This window comes from Hippocampus comes, unplaced genomic scaffold (genome assembly GCF_001891065.2).
Source record: "Hippocampus comes isolate QL1 unplaced genomic scaffold, H_comes_QL1_v1.1 scaffold246, whole genome shotgun sequence".
Taxonomy (NCBI): domain Eukaryota; kingdom Metazoa; phylum Chordata; class Actinopteri; order Syngnathiformes; family Syngnathidae; genus Hippocampus; species Hippocampus comes.
This window is the reverse complement of record NW_017806220.1, coordinates 1,475,488-1,498,287: the sequence shown is the minus strand read 5'-3', so window position 1 is coordinate 1,498,287 and position 22,800 is coordinate 1,475,488. Positions and strand designations below refer to the sequence as shown.

Here is a 22,800-nt window from a genome sequence, read left to right as displayed (position 1 = left end):
TCCCAAATTATTTTCGAAGAGTAGCGGCGCCAAGGCTTTTTTTTTTTTTTTTTTTTTTGATTGACTCATCACCTGGCAATCAGAGAGCAGTTCTGCACCATGTGTTTCTCGATGTAGATGCCCTGAGCTGCGTCGGCCGTCACCATGCGCCCGTTCTGGTACCACAGCACCTGCATGTCCTCGGCCACGAAGGACGCTTGACACTGGAATGGCAGGCTATCCCCCTGGAAGACCACTTGCCGCTGGGATGGAGTCAGCTGGAAGGAGGGCAGCTCGAGTGGGGCGTCTGCAACGGAAGTGCGCCAAATTGAGAAACTAAGTCGTCGGGGGGAACCTCATTGACATTTTCGGGTGCATAAATAACCTATACTTATCCACATACATAGGTGTCTTACACACACACACACACACACAGAGGACCACAGACTTCCGAACCAGATGTATGACGAAAATGACAAAAAATAAAAATAAAAAGGTGCAATATGCAAGCACATGACCAAAATATTTTTTGACAATATATTTTTTCAGTGCATGTATAGAAGATCCGCAATCGTGACCCGAACAACAGAAGGTTTGAAGAAAACAACAAAATAAAAGCAAACTGCATTTTTTTTTTTTTCAGTGCAAAGTGCCCACTTGCATAAAAATTCCCATTCGGACAACACAAAACTGCTCAACAAGAAACCAATATTAAGTGCAACAACTAATTTTAAATATTGTTCATAAAAATAAAACTGAACCAAAAAGGTAATATTATTGAGGTGTTTGTCCTGCATCATCATTATAAATCCACACACAAAAATAAGATTCGGCTTACTCACGTTGTCTTACAGGCAGTATAAGATCGAGTGTAAGTGGAACTAAGACATCTTTGCCATCTAGAGGTGACTGGTGATATTACAACTTTAAGCTCCAGCCCATCCCAGTATATTCCTAGTTTGGCACCGGCGGATTCGCGTATTCTGATGCCCCCGCCCTATTATTTTTCACATTTTGAATTTTTCCTGTTCTTTTTGGGGTCACCCCATTTTTGATGGAAAAAAAATCATGAATGTTTATCATGATTTCTATTTTTTTTTTTAAAGATGTTTGGGGGTCAAGGTATTGCCTTCTTCTGTGTGCGGTGTCTATTTTGGCTTTGACCAAGCTAATGAATTCATAAGAAGTTAAAAAGTCATGAATAACCTAATACAGCAACCCTCCACATATTTGGGGTTCACTATTTATCAATCCACGTTTTCATTTTCTTTTTTGTGCTTCCGAGGTCGTGATGCGTAGTGAACTGATAAGACACAAGGGAGCACAAATAGACACAGGCGCCGATTCTCTCATATCAACCCCCACCGGCTGAAAGCAAAACAAGTTTCAAGAGACGGCCGGACTGGCGCTCGCCTACCGCACGTGAGGAGCTCCGGCTTGACGGCTGTGACGAGCTGGCCCTGCAGCGACTGCGGGTACGAGCACTTGGTGCTCTTGGCGGCCACGTTCCTGTCGCGGAGCCAGCGCAGCAGCCACAGCAGGTTGCAGTCACACAGCAGGTACGGCGTCTGGAAGTCCCTGCGGGATTGCCAGCAAAAGCGGTCCGGGTGAGTGACTGCTCGCCAAATCGACGATCCCGGCAAGCTTTTTTTTTTTGAAGCTTCAGACTCACAGTGACTTCAACGAGACGAGGCTGTCAAAGGTCCCCTGAGCCAACGAAGAGAACAAATTCCCAGAAAGATTTCTGCAAATGTGAGTGAACATATGAAGGGGTCACAGAGGGTGGAGGTGAGGGGGGTGGGGGGGGGGCATCGTTCCACTTGACTTTCATCACGAAACTAATGAAAAGACATACAGCCGGATGAGACTGGTGAGGCCCCTGAAGATGTCCGCGTTGAGGCAGCCGATGCTGTTGTTGGACAACTCCCTGCCGCACAAAAGCACAATTTCAATTTCTTCTTTTGTTTTTTTTCCCTCTCTTTTGTTATCTTATGACCACTAAAAATTAATATAAAACACAGTAGATGTTTTAAATGTACAACAATTTCTGAAACTACTATTTCTGTCAATTCACCCTAATCTAATTTACAGGATTTAGAACCACTTGAAGATTAAAAACCTGTTGTGTTGATTTTTTTTTCCCTCTCTTTTCCCCCCTTCTTGTTATAGTGTGGCTAAAACTGAACCATAAAAATATCGATTTTTTTTTTGTCTTAATATGCAAAGATTTTTGAGAAACTTCTGCTAGGTTTATTTTGATTCTTATCCACCCGTTACATTTATTTTAAATATTTTTTTTTATTAAAAAAAATCATACTTGAGCAGCGTGTTGAGACAGAACAACATCAAGCTGGGGTTTTTTTCGGTTTCCTAAGCATATTTGTGCGCCTACAGGTGGGTGTCTGCACTTCAAAAAAAAAAAAAAAAAAAAGCAGACTGAGGTAATTCATCACACGTGATTATCGAGTGTCAGGAGCTGCCGGTGCCTCAGTCGACGACGTAAACACTCCAGTCAGAAAGAATTGCACCAAATGATACATGTCGAGCACATCTTGAACATCGCACATGAATTTTAAGGAAAGCAGGCGCCTTTTATGCGACTTTGCAGGCGCCACATCAAGGGACCCCAATACATTGAAATGAGACGAAATGGCAGGCCGCTTTTCATTTCTTCCGCATCGTCGCAGGGCGGGCATGGGGATCTACATGGAGGCGCCGCGACACATTGCAGGCGAGATTAACAGCACAGAAAGGGCCGGAAGGGAAGGTTAAAAATAGCCTGATGTGATGAGGCCTGAGTTGGGACCCTTCAGCTGTTAGTGGGGCGCTTCGGTGTAGGTCAGTGGAATTCATCGTATGTATGTGTACGTGTGGTCATTTCTGAATGTCAAAACAAGAATGGTATGTTTTGTTTTGTTTTAGTCAATGATTCAAATTACTCACAGACTGGACAGCTTGCAGGAATTGATGGCAATAAACCTTACATTTTACAACACAGTTTTTAATTGGAATAATTCATCTATTCTACACTCGCGCGTCATGGAATATGCCCAAAATGGCCGCTTCAAATCAAAATCTATGCATTTTTATTGAATTGTTATGTCTTTTTTTTTTTTTGTTTTGTTTGTTAGGACGGACATGTCCACCTCATCTGGTGTCAAATGGTGAAATGGTGGGGGGGGGGGGGGGGGGCGCGAACTAGAACTCTCCGTGTGAGAGAGAGAGCCTTAAATATGCAGCCCGCACAAGCCGAATGCCTTCCTGTCTGGCTCTCGATGCTCAGCAGGCGTGGCCAAACTCAACTTTGGCTCGGCGGCATCTGGACACTTTTCGATTCCAAATCAGGCCGCATTCAGGAGACACACTACATTCCCAGTCTCCTGAACGCACAGATAACGAAATAACGGCCCATTTCAAAAGCGCTCCGCGCGCCATCCTTGCGCTGGCGGGAGCGTGTGAAAGTGTCCAAGGACCCAAGCAGTCTCGGGCTTGGAGCCAGACTAAACAAAGCAGTGGAAATAAAACAGCACTTGACCAAGCGTCCTCCCTTATGGACGCATAGCAGAGCTGCCGAACACAAACACGCGGCGCACTGCAAACATAGATACGTGCGACAGCTGCTCTCGACGCGGTACAAAGTCTCCAAAGGCAATCAGAGTGGAAGGGGGAAAAAAAAAAAACTAACTCCAAGTGTGAGAAGGACACTCATGACACTACTTACAGTCTTTTGAGAGCTGGCAATCCGAGGAAGGCACCCGGTTCTATTCGGCTGATCTGGTTATTCCGCAAGTCCCTGGAAATCAAAGAATAAAATAAGAGGTCTTTCTCCTTCTTTTCTCTCTTTTTTTTTGGATTTTTTTATTAAACATGCAGCCTGTCACGCTGAGCCATGGCCACTTCTGGTGTAGAGTCTTCAACAAAAGATAAAAGTCAATGCAGAAGTTAAGTCGAAGGTTCATTTATTCATTTGAAATTAGATTTATATCAATGAAACAATGTTTCTATATTTTACACAGATTTTTTTTTTCTTCTTAATCACAGAAACCGAGAATCTATAGAGACGCCACACCTAAAAAATAGGAATTCAAGGACCTTTTGGATGAAACATGAAGCATCAAGAAACAAGAAGAAGCCCAGTTGCCTCGATTCAAATCACAATGACGTGGATGATTTCGACCCGGCTTCCGCAAGGGGCATTCCTTCCAAAGCAGCAGATTTACTCAGAAATTAGCATGTGACGCCGGGCTAGTCCGCCTCCCGCTTCTGTGGGTGGCGTAATGATGGCGATTGTGTGATACAGAGACGCCCCCGATATCTCCACAGTGACTCGAGAAATCTGCACACGGAGACCGATCGGCATAACTGATTCTCTACCCTCGCTGGATGTTGTCTTCATGGTCATAGCTGGAGAGACAGTTTCTTGGCGAACAAACGAGTTGAGGGAAAACAGAAAGGCACCGGAGGCTGTGGAAAGTGGGTGTTGTGGTAGGAGAGGGGGTGAGGGGGTGGGGTTGGCGTCTTTTATTTTATTTTCACAAGGGTGAATTTGATGAATGTTGGGAGGCGAGGCGTCAGGGGTTGTGTTGCAGACACCTCCGACCTTTGCTTGGCATCATTACAATGACAAAGCAAGCGAGCTGTCCAGCTCCACTGACCCTCCGGGCACAAAGGAGAGCTACTTTTGAAGCGCCGGATTCAAATGCCGACGGCCCAAGCAGGCTTTTACGGCCCAATCGTCTAGCCGCTGGTACATAAAAGCCTTCCAGGGGCTTTTTTTTGGGGGGTTTTGGGGGGGGGGGGGTGAAGATCAAAGTTTGCTGGGACACCAATTAAGCAAACATCCTTCAAATTGCCCCTGAGCAGTAAAAAATGAACCTAGTCATCAACGCAACATTTGGATGAACGTCTTAAATAAGTCCGACGCGTTTCTTTTAGCCCCAAATTAGGTGTCTTCAGAACGTACTTTCAAAATACCCCAACCATCGGAAAAGCTCACAAAAAGGCCCGTTTTTAGGTAAACCGGCAGCTCACCCAAGATTGACATGGTTGGTTTACAATTCAACCAATTTAAAAAAAATCAATATCCCATAACACGGAATTCAAGGCTCATTTTTCCAAAGAGCGCATCGGATTAAACGTATCTACGCGGGTGTCCAGAGCTCAAAGTGGCTCCCTTAAGATCCTTAGTCGTTTTTACCAACGTTATAGGAAACATACCTCTAATTCCCAACTGATGCAGTCATGTGCTGCGGTAGCCTCGGGTAAAAGCGCCACCATTAACGGCCCTGTTATTCAATCTGCGAGGAAGCCATTCCCCAGTGATAAATCATGCGAGGCCCATATGTGCGGGCCCCGGAGCCTTATTTCTCCAAAGAATCCCTCGCTCGGAAACACGGGAAATGACATTTCAAAACCAGAGGGGTATAGCGTGAGTGAGTGGAGAACTGATACGCCAAGAAAAGACAGCCCTGACCCGATCAACCAAAGCCAGGTTGGATTGTCGAAAGCCCAGAAGGCTTCTTCTGACCAGGAAGACAACCACCAACAATGGGGGCGGTACCCAAATGAGCCGGACTGCTTTTGTAGAGTTGGATATCATTTGCGGCGCACTACTTACAATTTTTCCAACATTGTCAATCCGAGAAACGAGCCGTTCTTCAGTTCTTGAATTTTATTGTTGTTCAGAATTCTGTGAAAGGGGGAAAAAAAAAGAGCATGAACGCAAAGCATCATCATACAAATGAGCATTGTCCTAACGTATAAGCCGAAAAATGAACATGTTTCTAAAACAGGGGTGCCCAAGTCCGGTCCTCGGGGGCCCTGTTCTACAGTACTCATCCCTACAGTGGGCAAATTTCAGCAAATGTTTTTTGCAAAATGCAATTGGGCCCTACACGGCCATGCTCCGAAGGCTAAACACACCTCAAATCATCTTTTCCCATTGAAGTGAATGGAGATGCTGTTAATTTGTTCCAACATCCACCCCCACAAATTAAAAAAAATTATAAGCCGAAAAATGAACATGTTTCTAAAACAGGGTTGCCCAAGTCCGGTCCTCGGGGGCTCTGTTCTACAGTACTCTTCCCTACAGTGGGCACATTTCAGCAAATGTTTTTTGCAAAATGCAATTGTGCCCTACACGGCCATGCTCCGAAGGCTAAACACACCTCAAATCATATTTTCCAATTGAAATGAATGGAGATGCTGTTAATTTGTTCCACCATCCACCCCCACCAATAAAAACAAATAAATAAATAAAACAACATATTTGTAACGTTCATTTCTTTTTTAATCTAATGTTAGTCTGATGTAAATTTGCTTGGAGATCACAGCTACTCAAAATCCTCCACCCTCAGGGCGTCTGCTGCTAGACAGGCCACTTCCTTGCCCCTCTCTGAATGGGGACTCCAGAGGGAAGGGTCTGGAGTTCCTGGTAGAGTTTTGTCTCCCTTATCTTGATGCCTAGATAAGTCCCGCTAGAGCTCAAGCCAGGAAAAAACTACAAAGGGGAGTCCAAGTGAATCCCGCAATGGGGAGAGATTTACGTCAAAACTATTCACACGGCTACATCCACAATTTTTGTTTTTCAGATCCACAAATAAATGTGCAATTTTCAATTTTTTTTTTGGGGGGGGGGGGCATTTGTCATGACTTCTCATTTGTAAATATTCAATTCTCTGAGTGAAGTGTAGACGGTGCGTTTGTGGATCAGCGGACACGGGCATTTATTTATGAAACAAACGTCACACTGTTTCAAGATGTCCACTGACACAGGTCTCAAACAATGATGATTATTATTATTATTATAATTCAGAGGTGCAAGAACAGTGCAGCTGGACTGAATCTTGACGGAAATTCACAAGTGTTGGGCAGGGTTTGGTCTGTGACAGACTTGTAGTGTGACATCTTGCCCGGTCCAAGACACAAAACGATAATTATCTGGTAGTCTGAGCATGTGACCCTCATGAATGACAAAAAAAAAAGTGTGTAGTTTCAGAAGGTTGTTGGAACCTGGCAAATTGGCAGGTGGACTTCAACTTTACATAATTTCCATATCGGACAATGAAAATGCCCGTGGAAAAGTTATCTTCAATGCCAGAATTGAGGACTATCATATGACTCCTATTAAAGAATGGAATGTGGGAGGAAACAGGAGTACCCGGAGAAAACCCACGCAGGCACGGGGAGAACATGCAAACTCCACACTGGAATCGAACCCGGTACCTCTGCATGTGAGGTCGACACTAATCACTCGACCACCGGGCCGCCCTGGCCTGGAGTCTTTTCCCCAAAGTTATCTGCACAGAGGGATTCCTCTGCCGTTGCAACCCGAATGCTCTTTTTTGTCTCACCAAGCTGTCAGCTGATTATCATCAGGGACATGCGTTAGTATGACCTCTTAGCTTCACAATGTTGCCATCATCGCGTGGCCTGAAATCCAAGAAAGACCACAGAGATGTCACCCCAACTTCCTCTGCACCGACATTCTTACCTGTCCATCCATACATGTCACGTCATTAAATCAAACAAACCATCCCAGCCTTTGTGAACAAAAATCCTTTCAACAAATCCACACGCTTGGACAACAATGGACTCCCGGGCTTGAGGTAAATCCTCCCCTTTTCATTTCTAGGCCTCGGGCGTCTAATATTTCCTTTCCCTGCCCCGGTGTTCTCATGTCGCTGCAATCGCTCAACACCAACACAAAAGCACACACAGAAAAAAAAAGCTCGGCTGCACTGTGGAATTTATACAAGTGCACAAAAAAAAGAAAAAGGTTGAATATGTTTGCATGGCAAAACTAAAGCCACAGTTGTGTTCGTGAGGCCTGCTCTGTTATGTGTGTCTACACTGTTCGTGAATTTAGTTATGAATAGTTTTGTGATTTTGATATTCATGAAATATGCGCAATCAGTCGCAGACAACTGAGACCTCTCAGGAGGACATGGTGCATTCAAGTGGCGTCGTAAACAGGAACGCCCACGGTTTATACTCACAGCGTGACAGTCCGATTTGGGAACGAGTCCGGCGGCAGCATCTGACGGAGCTCCATGTTACTGCAGACAACCTTCCTGTCAGACGACAGGCTTTTCCCGGTGCTTTTCGAATGCTCGTCGTATTTGCAAGCGGACGCGTCCGCCGCTGCGCGGCCGCCGCCGATGCATAGCAGCAAAATCACAAACTGGATTGAATGAGCGCTCATTTTCCCCACGGGGCCTTAAAGTAACCACAGTAAAAACGGATAAATCTCATGAATCGGACATAAATTGCTTTTCTTTTTACTTTAACTACAGACATGTTACTGTAGCTTGTAGCTTATTCGGTTGTAGTCCTGCTCCATCGTCCATTCTTTTTTGCCTTCAGCGGAACGGAAGGTTCTTTGTTTGTTCCTTCATTTAAAACCACCTTTCCAAATAGCGTTGCGTTTGGTGCCCATCGCTCGAGTGTTTCCTTTTCCACGGAAGGCGGCTCCGGTCAATTCCAAAATATCCACGCACACAAGAAGGTCTTGGGTAGTGGTCCGATCCAAAACCGAGGCAACACAAGTCCCCTTTCTCCTGTTTTTTTTTTTTTTTTTTTTTTTTTTTTTACAACAGGAAATCGGCCAGAAAAACACGAGCGACGAGAGCAACAGCAGCCCAAAAGTTACCACAGCTCAAAACGTCAAATGCGATGGGAAAGTATTGAGAGGGAAAAGAATCCACATGTATTGTAGCGTCTCTTGAGTTCCTTTCGCGTCTCGCAAAGAGTTCCAGGCGAGTCTAGTCCATTTAGAAGTCTTCGTTTTTCCTCACCCGGAGCCGAGTTGGCTAGCAACTTCCGCGTCCATATTTCAAAATAAAACCTCAGCCGAACTCGTTTTTGAACCGAAATACAGTATGTGCTTTATTTCTTTTCGAAGTACTTGTTTGAAATATGAATTAATTCTGTGTAGCACTAATTCCAAAATAATAAAATAAAAAAATAAAAAGATAAATTATTGTTTTTTTTAAAAAAAAATCAACAACCCCGGAAGTAAAAACAATTTGTGTACAGAGGTATCCAGTCTTGCTTTTCCGCAAGCTTTCGTCTCCCTCACCATTTACAGCTAAAATAGCCCACATATGAAACCATTACATCTAAATTAGTCTTAAACAAAAAAATAACAAACCAATTTAAGTCATTAGGACCAAATTGTTAAAAAAATAAGAGCGAGGGGTCCATTTATTTTTTAAAAGATTAACCGGATATAGTTGTCTTCCTCACAGAGTCATACTTGACAACACGGGCGCTCGTTTGTGTGACGTAGACGGTAAACAGATGGCGAGTCGTGCTCAGTCCTTCCCATTTCAGACGTTTTCTTGAAGATATTCGGAGAAAAAAATGCAGTCTTCTCGAAGCGAGAGTGACTGGCAAGGCCTGGTGAGCGAGGTAAGTGCGCCTTCCACGAATGCACACACGGGCTGGAGATGATCCTTCCCCCTTAACATATGGAGCCAGCAGGTGGGAGTGATGCTCAACTTTTTGTACGCAATTCCAACATATGTGGTTCTGAACAACTGTTTTATCAGCCAATTACTCGATTAAATGTGCCTCAGCTGTTATTCCGTGGCGATGAGCGCCATTTAATGTTTCTTTTCGTCACGTTGCACCCTGACTCCTAATGTTTGCCTTTCCACTTACTGGGCAGGTAACCATTGTTTACATTTGCACGGTCGCCTGACCAAATATCGGCAGTGCATTTATATGAAATAATCAGAGGTGGGTAAAGTAGTCATACATTGGACTTAAGTAAGTACTAGTGATGAGCAATGAGCAATACTTGTGAAAAAGTGTGTATTCAGTGAAAAAAATCTCAAAAACCGACGAATTAATAGTGAGTTTAATTTATGTACTCATTAAAAATTGAACATAAATGCACATCCTCTAAAATATCAAATAGGATTGATCTATCGCCCACCAGCACCACCAAAATGAATGACATATTTATAAAATAACAAATCTAAATCAAATCTAGCCTCAAGAAATTGTTTTTCATTCACTTTCTAATGTTTAAAATCATCAAACAGCACAAGATAATCTGTTTTCAAAAGTAAAAACTCCTCCGAAAAATCCGTACTCAAGTAAAATCCAGATACCTGAGCAGGTTATTTCTCACCTCAGGTAAAGATGTGTGTATGTTTGCGCTAGTTCCTGGTGTGTAAGCGCAAGCTGGAGAGCAAAAAAGAGGCCCTGCTCATTCTGTCCAAGGAGCTGGACACGTGTCAGCAAGAGCGAGACCAGTACAAGTTGATGGCCAACCAGCTCCGAGAGCGCCACCAAGGACTCAAGAACAAGTACAGGGAGCTCATTGTGAGTGTGTGTTATTTTTGTGCGTCAGCAGGCTTCTTGCCTTTTTTGACGCTGACATTTGTTCATGATTTAGGAAGGCGACCCGTCTTTACCACCAGAGAAACGCAATCAGGTATGTCTGTGGAATAATGTTGTCGGGGTATCTTCTACGAATCACTGTCACATTTTTTTTCTTTTCATCCTCTTGTTATTTTTATTCCTTTGCATGCTCTGAGTGAGACGTTAGCTTCATTTTGTTGTGCTTTTGACAACAAACCTGCTAGTGGGTTAAGGTGTTTTCTTTTCCTATATTGAAGCATGGCGCTAATGTGCAAATGGTGCATAATGTCCCAGTGGCTTGTAAAATCATTAAATACACTTTATAGGAACAAAAACTCTTGTTTTTTTAATGAACGCTTATGCCTACTACACTACTGTCTTTTAAGTTTGGTCATAGTGCTTCTAATTGGAGAACTACGAATTAATTTTTTTTTGGGTGTAAAAAGTTTGACAATTGGTCTAAAACTTTGCGATGTGGGCCAAATCAGCCGTGCCATGGGGTCGGTCTCGGGGCCCGAGGCAATTGCCATGTTTGCCTCCCCTGTTGCGGCGCCTCTGAATGTTCCTTCTGCTTCCTGTGTAGGTGAACCTCGCCCAGCTGCTGCGAGACTCCAAGGAGCGCGTGAAGCAGCTGACCGAGGAGGCCAAGGAGCTGACTCAGCGTCTACTGGAGGCTCAGGGGGATAACAAGGTAAGTGGGGAACGGCGCATACTTCCGTCTTCGACCGCCAGACGTTGCTGAAACCGGCAACGTTGTCCTTCTTGACGGCGTCAGCTGCTGCGGATGACGATCACGCGACAGCGGCTGGGCGACGACGAGGTCGGCGCGCGACACTTCCCCGCGCACGAACGTCAAGATCTGGTGCTACGGCTGGAGAGAGCAGGCCATCAGGTCGGGAAAGCCCCATCTGTACACAATGGGACGTCCTAATTTTCAGGCCCGTAATTTAGGCACATGTTTTGTGTTCCGGTAGATGGAAGAGATGGCGCACAACGTGAAAGCCCTGACGGACGAGCTCCACGACATGAAGGCGGAGCGCGCCGTGTATCGCGACAAGGCAGAGCGACTCAACGTGGAGCTCAATCACGTTCTGGGCAACCGGGACTCGCGCATCGTTGACGTGGACGCGCTCTGCATGGAAAACCGGTAACGCGCGCGCACGCCGTTTCTCTCTTTTTGTTTGGGATTTGAAGGCGTGTTCCTCCTCAAAGGTATTTGCACGAGCGCTTCAAGCAACTGCAGGAGGAAGTGAACCTGCTGAAATCCAACATCATGAAGTACAAGGTGGAGGCTTGTTCGGGTGATCATTGAAAAGATGAGCTTGGGAGCAAAAAAAAAAAAATGGCGGAATCTTTGCAGGCCGCGCTAACAAGGAGGAAAAACTCGAGCGGTTACGAGAAGTCACACAGCAGTCCGATCACGGGGGTCCTCTCCGCCGAACGAGGTAACCAATGAGTAACCGGAAAAAAACCTTTCTCTCAGTTTATTGGATTGATGACATCACTAGGATGAGTCTGGAAGTCTGTATTTTTTATGTTACGGTCCGATTTGGGTCGGTCTTACCTCGAACCGATTCATGTGAAATCAGAAGGTACCCATCCTTATTCCTCTTCACCTTAGCTTTCGGCCAGTGAAAAGCTCTGATCTGATTTTGACTGATCCCATCAAGCTGACATTCATTTCTCAGTGGAGGAAATGCTCCTGGAGGAGCACGGCTGCAGCCTCCCGGCCACGCCTCAGTCCATTTGCGAGCTCAAATCCCTGGCCACAGCCCTGCTGGAGACCGTCCACGAGAAAAATCTCGTCATCCAGCACCAACGGCACACCAACAGGTGAGCGATTGATCGGTCGGCAGCCTGATTGGCTCCATTGAATTGACTGATGTTTACTTTTGTTCCGGGACAATGTGCAAAAATAACATGGAACTCAAGGAATCAAGGTGCCCTGTACTAGTTTATCGGTTGTTGTTTTTTTTCTTGTGGCAGGTAAAAACAAAATGAAGCCAACCCGACTCCACTGAATTTCCTAGCATCCTCATTTATTATGGCAATGTAATGCAATACAATGCTATTTTTATTTGCTTTCTTCCGCAAATAGTACACGCATTAGTATCCAGTATATGAATCTAAAGTGCATTCGCCGCATGGTGTTCGCAAGTCTACTCAAATTGCCTCCCTTACATTGCAGGATCCTCGGGAACCGAGTCGCCGACTTGGAAAGGAAGTTGAAGACGTTGGAGGTTGCCGGCTTTTGGAGTCTCCCAGGTGTGTCTTTTCTGGACTCCAAAGCTCAACAAGCGCGTACATTTCCTCCCTCTCACGCTTTTTTTATTGGTGTGTCTTTGTCCTCCTCTTTGCGGCGGCTGCGTCTCAGGCCGGACCTACCGCGTGTCCGTGGGAATTGGGAGTATGTATTCCTTGTGTGTCACCTCGTGTTTGCCGTGCGTCAACTCCATCCACCATCCATGGTGCAGTTCCCATTCTCCCCACCGGGGTGCGGTGTTGTGCCACATTTAAGGCGACGGATGAGTGGGGGGGAAGAAGGGGGGAGGTGCTGCCGACCTGTCACCACCATCATTCTACGCCATAAAACTGACAAGCGTCCATTATGGAAAATGATTGCCCACATTACAAACACATTTAGGGCGAATGTGGCGTTATTAGGGGATTTGTAGGCGCCTGAACGAGAGGTGTGGGCTTGATGTGTATGAAGCAGGACGGAATGAAACAGGCAAACTATTTGTTTTTGAGTGAAACGCGCATGATTGACATCCCCCCTCAGCGCCCAATCAGCCCAAAACAAAAGCATTTGCGCGCATCCATTTTTTTTTTTTTTTTGGTGGCACAGCCTCACAGTTGAATGGTTCGTCGTAAAAGGTTGATGAGCGCATTTGGCAGGTTTGTGTGTGTTTGTGACGCCATCAGCAACATATGGTGTCAGGCCAAGAGGCGCGCAGCCATCACTAATGAAGACAGATGACGGCGAAGTTGAGGCCACTTTTGACGCGGGGGGAGGCGCAGCCACACTTTTATGGACGTGACGATCATGCCTACTGATCTTAAAAACGATTTTTCAAACGTGAGCGGCACCGCACGGGACGAAATATCGCCTTGTGTGTGCCGCACTCCAGATAAGTGACTCCCAACTGCCGTGTCGTCAGAGATCAACACATTTGCCGCAGGAAATTGTCCAAAATAGCTTCATTGCTCGTCATTCAATGTATTAATATGTGCCGATCACCACAGGTGTGACTCCAGCAAGTTTTGTTCAAACCGACCAATCAGAGGACAGAGAAACGGTGATGTCATCGAATGTCAATTTGCTTCATTGTTCATGTCGTTTTTCGTCCTTTTGGACCAGCACTACTCACTGGAAAGACCCTGTGCAGATTTGATTGAGGTGATGACATGCAGAGGATGAAATCTGATTGGATGAAAATAAAAAAAAAAATAAATCCTCCATCCACATTTAAATACTGGAAGCAGCCAAGACAAACACAACGTTGCCACAGCTACCTCGAAAAAGTAATGTAGTTACTTTATTGATGAATTGATTTTAAAAGTTAGATTACATTACAACCCGCTTAATATGAAAACGACAACTTTTTTTTGTGAGCATTTCACTGGAAGCACATTTTAAATTGTAATGTTTTAGGATTACGTTTTTATGGAAAAAAACCAAAATTAAAGACAGCCTTTTTCCGACTGTTTTTTCTTTTTTCTTTTTTTTTTTGTAAAGCTAGTGGACACTTTGCCTCCAGTACAACGAGGAGAACCAACCTTAATATTTCCATCTTTAGCTGTCAACTTCCTTTATTGCTATGTAGATGAGAGATGTCAACATGTTGAAAACGTGACTTGCCGTGTATGTGGACCCCCCGCCTCACACGATAGGGCATAGATGACGTCATCCCATAATGGTTCACGGCTGAAATTATAAATTGCTTCCCTTTTTCACGTTTATGTTCCATTTATGTCATGTGTTGTGTTTATTATTTTACTTTATGTTCACTGTTTTGTAAAGCGCTTTCTTACAACTGCAGCTGTTGTGAAAGCGCTCTATAAATCAGATGTATTGGATTGGATTGTATTTTCACGTTGATGTTCCTGTTGGTTAGTAAAACACTCTATTAAAAATATGAGAGCGTTCGATAACTAGTTACTCGATATGGCAGCCGCTAGTGAGTAATGGGCCAAATCTCATCAAATGATGAAGATGAAGAAATAAGTACAATTTCAAGAGACAAATTCATGTTGTGAATGTAGGTCAGCGCTTGAAGTGGGCTGATGACTAAACTAAGATTTTGTTCTGGTAGGAACGCAGAACGAGGCGCCATCCAACGAGAACCTCCCGCCGGGGCTCCATCCAACGCAGGCGGCCTCTCAGCCTCACCGTCCGCCTGCAGGTAAGGCGCGTGCAAAGTCGGCCCACCGGCGAGATGGCACGAAAAGCGCCATTAGCCCACGCGTCCGTCGCCTCTGCCGCCTCGTCTCCTCATCGGCGCGAGTTGCCCAAATGCCGTGGCATTTGGAAAATGGGAGGCGAATTCTCGCCCGCTGACATTCACAAACTTCTCTTGAAAGACGACCAAGTGTGAAATGTATGCGTAAAGGGGGAAAGGGAGGGGGGGGGTTAAATATGGATGCCGGACTCAAGTAACATCGTTCTCCTCCCATGTTCGTCTGCGGGGCCTTTGAGAGTCTTTAACCTTTTTTTTTCTTTTTTTTTTTTTTTCCATGCGTGTCCACAAATATGGGTCAGTAATCCCCCAAAGTGCGGCCACATTTTGGCGAAGAGGCAGAACTAAGCTGTTGCTGTCACATGTCCCCTTGTCACTGTCGCTGTGACTATATTTAGACTGTTGCTATGGAAGTGCTCCAGCCACAATTGAAATAACATTGTCTGTGTTGACCAAACAGAGAGCATTCACTTTGCATTAAGGACGTAGGACCAGTAAGGGTAGTTGCCTGTCAGAGCCAGCAGATGGCGTCGCTACCGCTACTCTCAGTGAAGTTGCAATATTGTTGGTGATTACTTTTTCACTAATATGACGAATAATAGTGGTAGGTTACTGTCGTCCCAAAGTGCAATTTGTATGAAAACGAGAACCGATGTCGGTAAACTCCAAAATGTGCGCATTTTCCGAGAACGGCTAAGCATTCCTTTTTTGAGTCAAGTAATCAGACTACCGTTGCTCTTGTAATATCGCAAAACATTACTGGACTGATTACATTTAATTCAACGTGATGTAACAACGGTATTTTGGAAGAGCAATACTTGAGTGTGACACCAGTGATTTTGAGTGATCCATTAACCTGCCATGCAAGTATTTGGAATGTGGGAGGAAACGGGAGTACCCGGAGAAAACCCACACAGGCATAGGCAGAACATACAGGAAGGCCGCAGCCGGAATCGAACCCACATCGGCACTGTGAGGCAGACGTGCTAAACAGTCGACCGCCGTGCCGCCTGCCTTTATTTTATATTTTATTTTAAAAAGTAATTATGTAAAGTGAAGTCTTGAAAGTTTGATTCAACATTTTTAATGAAAAGACAAGTAGTCCTTTTATGTTAAGTGAAATGCAGGGGACTAAAAATAATTGTGGTAAGTCCAAAAAGTTGTCTTTATTTTGAATAAAACCAAACTTTATTCTTAAATATCACTGTTAAAAATGCACTGCCAATTGAGAGGCAAAACCGGGTGTCATATTTTATGTTAAGCAGGGTTGTCGATAGCTGGTGAATCTAAATGCTAAAGCAACTTGAAATGTAACTTACTTTTAAAATCAGTTATCACGAAAGTAACTCATTTACCTTTGAAAGCAAGTAATTTGTCAAGTAAATCATTTACTTCTTCAAGGCAAATGTGGCAACACTGCACACGACCCAAGTTCCCATGAATCATTGTGGGAGTGCCACACGGCCGCTGGCGACCTTGGCACAGATGGCGTGGCACAGCTGGCGGCGGCGGCGCAGACGAACGAGATTGACGGCAGACGAGGCGACCCGGCGACCCCGACGGAAGAAGACGGACGGAGTCCCGTGGAGGAGGCGGGGCGGGAAGCCCAGGAGCCAGACGTGGTGGCAACGGTGGAGGAGGGCGAGGAAGCTGCGCTGGCGCTGGACGCCTCACCCAGCCAGTCGCGCCTTATATATAATATATAATCGCAACTCACATGCGGCGGAACGTTGCCAGGAGGACCGTCCGACGCCGAGCTGCGTGGCGTGACATACGTCACCGCTTGGCGTGAATGCATTTGAAGAAGACTGCCTTTTCATTTCCTTGCTTCATTGCAAAACGGGACATTATTTCAATTTGACGGAGCGTGAATTGATGATTTTACCGTTAACGCTTTGATCCGTAAAATAGGTCAGAAAATCGGCATAAATGTTGATCGTTGTGATTTTCAAAATAAAAAGGAGTTGTTTGTAAAAGTCATTTTTGGAAATTGATCATCCGCCTGCAATCAGTGGCAAGAAGTTGAATATTGACTGTTGAGAGGCTGAAACAGCCCCCCCCCCCCCAACCCACCCACTCCCACGCGGGTGACAGCTGGCCTCTCAATGCAAAACGCCAGAAACCATGAAGCGCTTACCCGGCGCAATATGCTATTTTTAATCCCCACGCCACTAAATAAATTGGAGCGGCGGGCGGGCGGCGGCGTGAACCCGACGCCAGCCAGCTGATTTGGCACGCCGCGAAGAGCCCCCTTTCGTCCCCGAGCGAGGAGCCGAACTTTCTCAAGCAGATGGAGTGCGAACTAATGAAGTCGTAAGACGATAGCAGCTCGCTTTTGGATTCCTCATCAGGAATCTTTGCACGCCTCCAAGACAGCGAAGAGATTTGCAAAGTTGTTTGGGGAGAAAACAGCATTTTGCCAAGAAGATCCTGGAGCTCTTGCGGGCTTGTGTGACATACATTCCCTCAACATAAATTCCAACAACATCAGAGCTACAACTGCGAATTTCATGGAACCGTTGTGGCCAAATTTAGTTGGAATTATTATTATTTTTTTGCAATAAATACTGTAGAAATAAAAGAATGTGCTGCAACTATTTGGGGGGGGGGTTCAGTTCCTATTTTGACACATAGGGGGCAGTCAGCACTTTTCCTGACTGATCAGTCAACCCTGGGCCAACTCCCGTTTGTCAGATGGCCTGATACTGTCAGTAGCTGATTCCGTCATATACATTTTGAATTATTTAAGGGGTGCAAGCAGCAGTGAACGAGCGGTAAATCATTTTGTATTATCTTTTATTCATTTAAAAATATTACCACTTCAACTATTGTTGAGGTTCCTGGAATAACTTTTGGGATAACACGAAAACACAGTATATCATTATTATTAAATATTATTTAATATGACAATTTGAAATTTTGGCACTGACTTTAGCAAACGTCATGGAAGTTGACATGCCTGATTTGCTTTTGCGGGCCACATAAAATGTTGTGGTGAGCCAGATCTGGGCGCTGAGCCTTGAGTTTGACACCAGCACTCTAAGTAGTGGTGCAGCTCAGTTTTTTAAAAACTTTATATGAATCAAACAAATGGAAACAGCATGCTACAAGTAACACAAACACCTTATCGATTCAGTACAAGTAGTGTTGCCCTTCAGCTTATTTTTACTGTAAGCTTTGCAGTTTTGTCTTTTTTTCACCTTTTCCCACAATTTCATGACGCAGCTGGCGGGGTCACCACCATGCACAGGGGCTCCAATAAGTTGGACCGTCATCATCATCATCATCATCATCATCATCTCGCGGAAGGTTGAAGGGCGAAGATGGGCTTTTCGGAGGCCGCACTTTCCAAGCCGGGGTTAATGACTCTCGCAAGCGGCTGATTCTTTTTCATCTTTGCGATGGCCCTCGCGCGCCCGAGTTGTTCTCGTATCTCGGGAGACGCCTGGACGCCCGCAGCTTTTGGGGCACACGACTTGACAAGTGTAACTTTCTGCTCTGCTGCTGACAGGCCTTGTTATTAGCTGTCAGAAAAGGGCAGCAGTGCGCCAGAGAGGGAAACAGGCAGAGGTTGTCACTCCTCTTTTGAGATGGAATCACAAGTGAAGGTGAACAAAAGCCTGCTCAGCCTCCAGCTACATCAGTAGCATAGATGAAAAGGAAAACGAGATAACAACTGCATTGTGGGAGGGATTTTTAAAAATATATTTTGTAGATTTATTGTGACTTAATGAGGATTAAGTTGATTCAACTGATTTGAAAAAGTATGAAAAGGAGAAAAAAAAAAGATAAAAATACTACCCATGCATGCTAATCAAGAAGTCGTTGCTGCTGAGTCATGTTGCTCACTTTTTTCCTCTTCCTCGTGATGGCTAAAAAGATTTTAGCAACCGGGTTGCATTTATGTTGAGAGTCACAATCACAGAGCATAATTACAACAATGTAAAATATGTTTTGACAGTAATAAGGAGGAAAAACACAATCATAAAGCACTTCTTTTTCATTAGCTATGTTAAGTTGGTCACTGAGCAATTTGGTAATTTAAAAAATATAACAACTCATGATTACTTTCATAATCGATTAAACTGTTGACTCAATATTTCAATTAATCAATGAATCTGAAAAAAAAACATTTCAATTTCCATTACTTAATTAAAAAAAAGGAAATTATTTCAAATTGACTGTGCAGAAACTGCAACAACATAAATATGATGATTCATTTATAGGTTTGGTATGTACCATCTGCCAGAAAATTGGCAAAAATGTTGAATATTGTTTTACAAAGTAAAAGAAGATGTTTGGGAATGTCCGACTTTGATTCGACACGAAAAATATTCGGACTACTTTCACAGAGGACTCCAGAAATATTTACTGTTGAGAGGCTGAAATCAGAGGATTTGAAGTTAAACAATTTGCAGTTAAACAAGGTTATTAAATGATAAATCGATGATTAAAATGGTTGATCCATTTGATAATCAAACGCTAAGAATTCATTGATTTTCCTCTCAATAATTGATATGATTCACGTTTAATACAGCAAAAACTACATAAATTTTTTTTAACAACTCGTGCATGTTTCTGTGTTTTGTGCATGGATTCCAGTATTTTAAATTTCAAAGGGCAGGAAATGTTCTCCAATTCTGAATTGATCTATAGATTGTTTTTCAACCGATGAGCATTTTCTTATAACTTTTTTTCTTTTTCCCAAGTGAATAGCGACGGATCCTTTCAGTGCTGCAGTTGCAGCAGCGTTTGCAGCCGAAGGGGGCGGACGCTCAGTGCATCAGCATCTCTCTCGTCCTCCTCATCAAGCTTGAACGATCCGATTCCCTGCAAGCATGCGACGTGTCGACATCATGACACCTGTGTAAGGATAAACATGATGAGGTGAGGACGAACATGGCTGTCATTTTTCAGTTTCGATTAAGAATGTATGCAGGGTTTCTTTTCACATAGGGCAGCCCATGATGCTAGCCCAATAGCAGGCATCGGGTTTGTTCATAATTGGGCGTATTTTTATGATTTTTTTTTCACGAAGTCAGCAGCTCTCAACGAGTCATCGGATGTTATAACACGTGGTGTTTTTGTCTCAAAAATTGGAAATTGAGAGACGACGACGTGCGACAGTTTGACATCGGTCGACTCGCTTTGGATTAGCATTGTTACAATTGGTTGGCAGACATCACGTGACTCCCACTCCGAAAGTTCTGACGACCAACAACATTTAGGCTCTGGTTTTATTTACAGTATTGTTATAAAATTGTCCAAAGCCCTTCAAGTCTCTCCATAAATTAATGCGAGGAGCGTTTTCAATATAATGACAGAATGCTAGCTATCCGTAGAAAGATACACGTAGAGGACTTTTTGAACGCGTTGGCCGGTTTCTGCAATGCGCTAGTGTGTGCGCCATATTAGATGTGGCAACTCTGTCCAGAAAGCGCTCTCCACCTACAGAGTTTATGCAACCAATTCAGCCAGTCGCGTACATGTGAAGTGTGTTTGCAATATCTAACCCTCGCAAAATAAATACAACGGTTTCATGTTTCTGTCTCTGTCCCCTTCAGGCGTGACAAGGACAGGTGCCGAGGTGTTGATGAGCAGTCAAGGGCTGGCTCCTGTGTTCAGCGTGGAGAAACGGAGACTGACCGAAGTCAAACCGCCATGCAGGAGCACATCAACCCGTTCACTCAGCTGCCCTACACAGCTCGATACTACCAGATTCTCAAGAAACGGCAGCAGCTCCCTGTGTGGGACTACCGAGAGAATTTCACACACATCCTGATGCATCACCAGTGTTTCCTTATTGTAGGAGAGACCGGCTCTGGAAAGACTACACAGGTAGGAGAAGCATGTGGGTAAATTAAATAAAGACATTAATTAATTAAACTAATTTCTCCAATCACTATTTTTCAACAAATTGTGGTGCCTTAGACTGTCCTCTAAATTCTGGACTGACCAATCCAACATTTCGCCTTCCTTTTCACCTCCACTTTTTTTTGTCCACCAGATCCCCCAGTGGTGCGTGGAAACGTTTCAGTCCACGGGGGAAGCCAAGCGGGCGGTGGCCTGCACCCAGCCCAGGCGGGTGGCGGCCATGAGCGTCGCCCGGAGGGTGGCCGACGAGATGGATGTCACGCTGGGCCAAGAAGTGGGGTACTCCATCCGCTTTGAGGACTGCAGCTCTACCAAGACCGTACTCAAGTAAGAACACATATCAAGGGCACACATACCGTACGATATGTCACCATTCTGAGGAGCTTGGGCTCCACCAAGACCTAACCCACATGTCATTGCAGTGATACTGCTAACGTATTAATGTCCATTACAACTTCACAAGATCCTAACAGGAACAGAAATATTTCTAAATCACAATTTATTTCCACAGGTACTTGACGGACGGAATGCTGCTGCGGGAGGCCATGAGCGACCCGTGGCTGGAGCACTACGCCGTCATTGTTCTGGATGAGGCTCACGAACGCACGCTCGCCACAGACGTCCTTCTAGGCGTCCTCAAGCGGGTGCTCCGCCAAAGATCGGACCTCAAGGTAAATGTGATGCGCCTGATTGGAAACTGACACCAGAGGTGGGCAGCAACGTTGTGGCGTCGACAGTCAGTCCATCGGTACGGGTGGAAGGTCTGTGAGTCCGCCACTGATGGACTAAGCACCGATGGAAGCTATTTTCTTCCATCCCCCAAACGACTGAAATCTGCCTTAAATAATGACGGACTGATGATGGCGGACTTGTGGGTTTGTTGCTGCCGAATATTTAATGACACGCCCACCACTGCTGACACACTTATACCTTCTTACACCGAGCAGTAATGACCATGGCTAAGCCCTGCCTCGAGAAGTCCCTTGTAGTCTGAAAACCGTTCTTTATTTACTTCAAAAACTGTTTCTTTGTTCACAGCCGATAGTTAATCCATCGGCAAGTAACTCTAAACCTGACTCGGCTGTTAACCGCAGTGCTCATAAAGCAGATGGATAACGCCTTGATTGTTTGTCATTGTGGAATCTGAGGTTATTGCGAACGATCCTCCTTCCTAGCGCACGCCCTCCCCATCTCCTGCATCCCCATCGGCTGGGGGGAGCCGGGCGGGTTATTTTTCTTGTGCCTTGATTGTTTGTCATTGTGGAATCTGAGGTTATTGCGAACGATCCTCCTTCCTAGCGCACGCCCTCCCCATCTCCTGCATCCCCATCGGCTGGCGAATCCGGGACGTTTAATTTGCCTTGATTAAGAGCAATTATGATGCCCCGCCGTGCGTAAAGCGAAAATGCCGAGACGCCGACCCCGGAAAATAGCGGAGATTGAAAAGGGAGTGACACACTTTCCCTCAGAATCCTAATGCGCTTGATGTGATGGCTTGGAAGGGAATGACATGTACCCAACATGAGCCGACGAGGACTGCGGTGTCCCTGTGTCGGTCGCCAACATCTTGCGAGAGCGTCCCAAAAGCCTGCAAGAACAACAGTCATCCTGTGTGGCTTTTTACCACCTTGTGTCATCATCATCATTGTCACGGATCGTGAACTCATTCTCCGCTCGAGTGGCCGCTCCATAATTGGCCGCTCTCCCTGGCTGTTTTTCCGCGTTGCAGGTAATCGTCATGAGCGCCACGCTGGATGCAGGCAAGTTCCAGGCATTCTTTGACGGCTGCCCGCTGCTGTCCATCCCCGGACGCACGCACCCCGTGGAGGTCTTCTACACGCCCGAACCCGAGCGTGACTACCTGGAGGCGGCCGTCCGCACCGTTGTTCAAATCCACATGTGCGAGGAGGACCAAGGGGATATTTTACTGTTCCTCACCGGGCAAGAGGTATGACTGCAGTAATCCGCTACAGTGCTGAGGCTCTGAGTGACAAATTATGAGTCACTGCTGATTAATTATAATTGCATGTGTTCACAGTTTAGTACCGGTAGTAGTAGTAGTAGTAGTAGTATTTATTAGTGGTGCATGCACGCGTGTGTACAACATTATGTCAAC

General features: G+C 45.1%; 3 protein-coding genes across 7 annotated transcripts in view; 2 read left to right on the top strand and 1 right to left on the bottom strand.

Annotated features, from left to right (window-relative positions):
• Positions 1-8,809, bottom strand: part of adgra3 (adhesion G protein-coupled receptor A3) — a 16,395-nt gene extending 7,586 nt beyond the window's left edge. Inside the window, exons 1-8 of one of the 2 annotated variants that reach the window (XM_019856152.1) lie at positions 8,276-8,809; positions 7,977-8,196; positions 5,597-5,668; positions 3,701-3,772; positions 1,835-1,906; positions 1,652-1,723; positions 1,397-1,557; positions 73-286 (exon numbers count right to left, since the gene is read on the bottom strand). In XM_019856152.1, coding sequence (XP_019711711.1) covers positions 73-286; positions 1,397-1,557; positions 1,652-1,723; positions 1,835-1,906; positions 3,701-3,772; positions 5,597-5,668; positions 7,977-8,196; positions 8,276-8,327 — 935 coding nt within the window. In that variant the 5' untranslated portion in view covers positions 8,328-8,809. The remainder of the gene's footprint in view (positions 1-72; positions 287-1,396; positions 1,558-1,651; positions 1,724-1,834; positions 1,907-3,700; positions 3,773-5,596; positions 5,669-7,976; positions 8,197-8,275) is intronic. The other variant, XM_019856151.1, reaches the window with a different exon arrangement.
• Positions 8,810-9,044: 235 nt separating this feature from the next.
• On the top strand, positions 9,045-16,786 carry LOC109507028 (coiled-coil domain-containing protein 149-like). Of its 4 annotated transcripts, none has more exons than XM_019856153.1 (13): positions 9,045-9,390; positions 10,150-10,311; positions 10,385-10,423; positions 10,934-11,041; positions 11,126-11,242; positions 11,325-11,497; positions 11,563-11,635; positions 11,711-11,795; positions 12,039-12,183; positions 12,539-12,615; positions 12,725-12,757; positions 14,667-14,756; positions 16,212-16,786. In XM_019856153.1, the coding sequence occupies exons 1-13, from the start codon at positions 9,343-9,345 to the stop codon at positions 16,514-16,516; spliced, it is 1,455 nt and encodes a 484-aa protein (XP_019711712.1). In that variant the 5' UTR covers positions 9,045-9,342; the 3' UTR covers positions 16,517-16,786. The 4 variants fall into 4 exon arrangements, with proteins under 4 accessions (XP_019711712.1, XP_019711715.1, XP_019711714.1 ...); XM_019856156.1 differs by having other exon boundaries at positions 10,129-10,311; XM_019856155.1 differs by having other exon boundaries at positions 10,123-10,311.
• A 2,749-nt stretch (positions 16,787-19,535) lies between these two features.
• dhx15 (DEAH (Asp-Glu-Ala-His) box helicase 15) overlaps positions 19,536-22,800 on the top strand; it is a 28,230-nt gene continuing 24,965 nt past the window's right edge. The window contains exons 1-5 of the mRNA XM_019856182.1: positions 19,536-19,697; positions 20,375-20,648; positions 20,818-21,011; positions 21,196-21,355; positions 22,414-22,632. Of these exons, the coding sequence (XP_019711741.1) occupies positions 19,690-19,697; positions 20,375-20,648; positions 20,818-21,011; positions 21,196-21,355; positions 22,414-22,632 (855 nt within the window). The 5' untranslated portion in view covers positions 19,536-19,689. The remainder of the gene's footprint in view (positions 19,698-20,374; positions 20,649-20,817; positions 21,012-21,195; positions 21,356-22,413; positions 22,633-22,800) is intronic.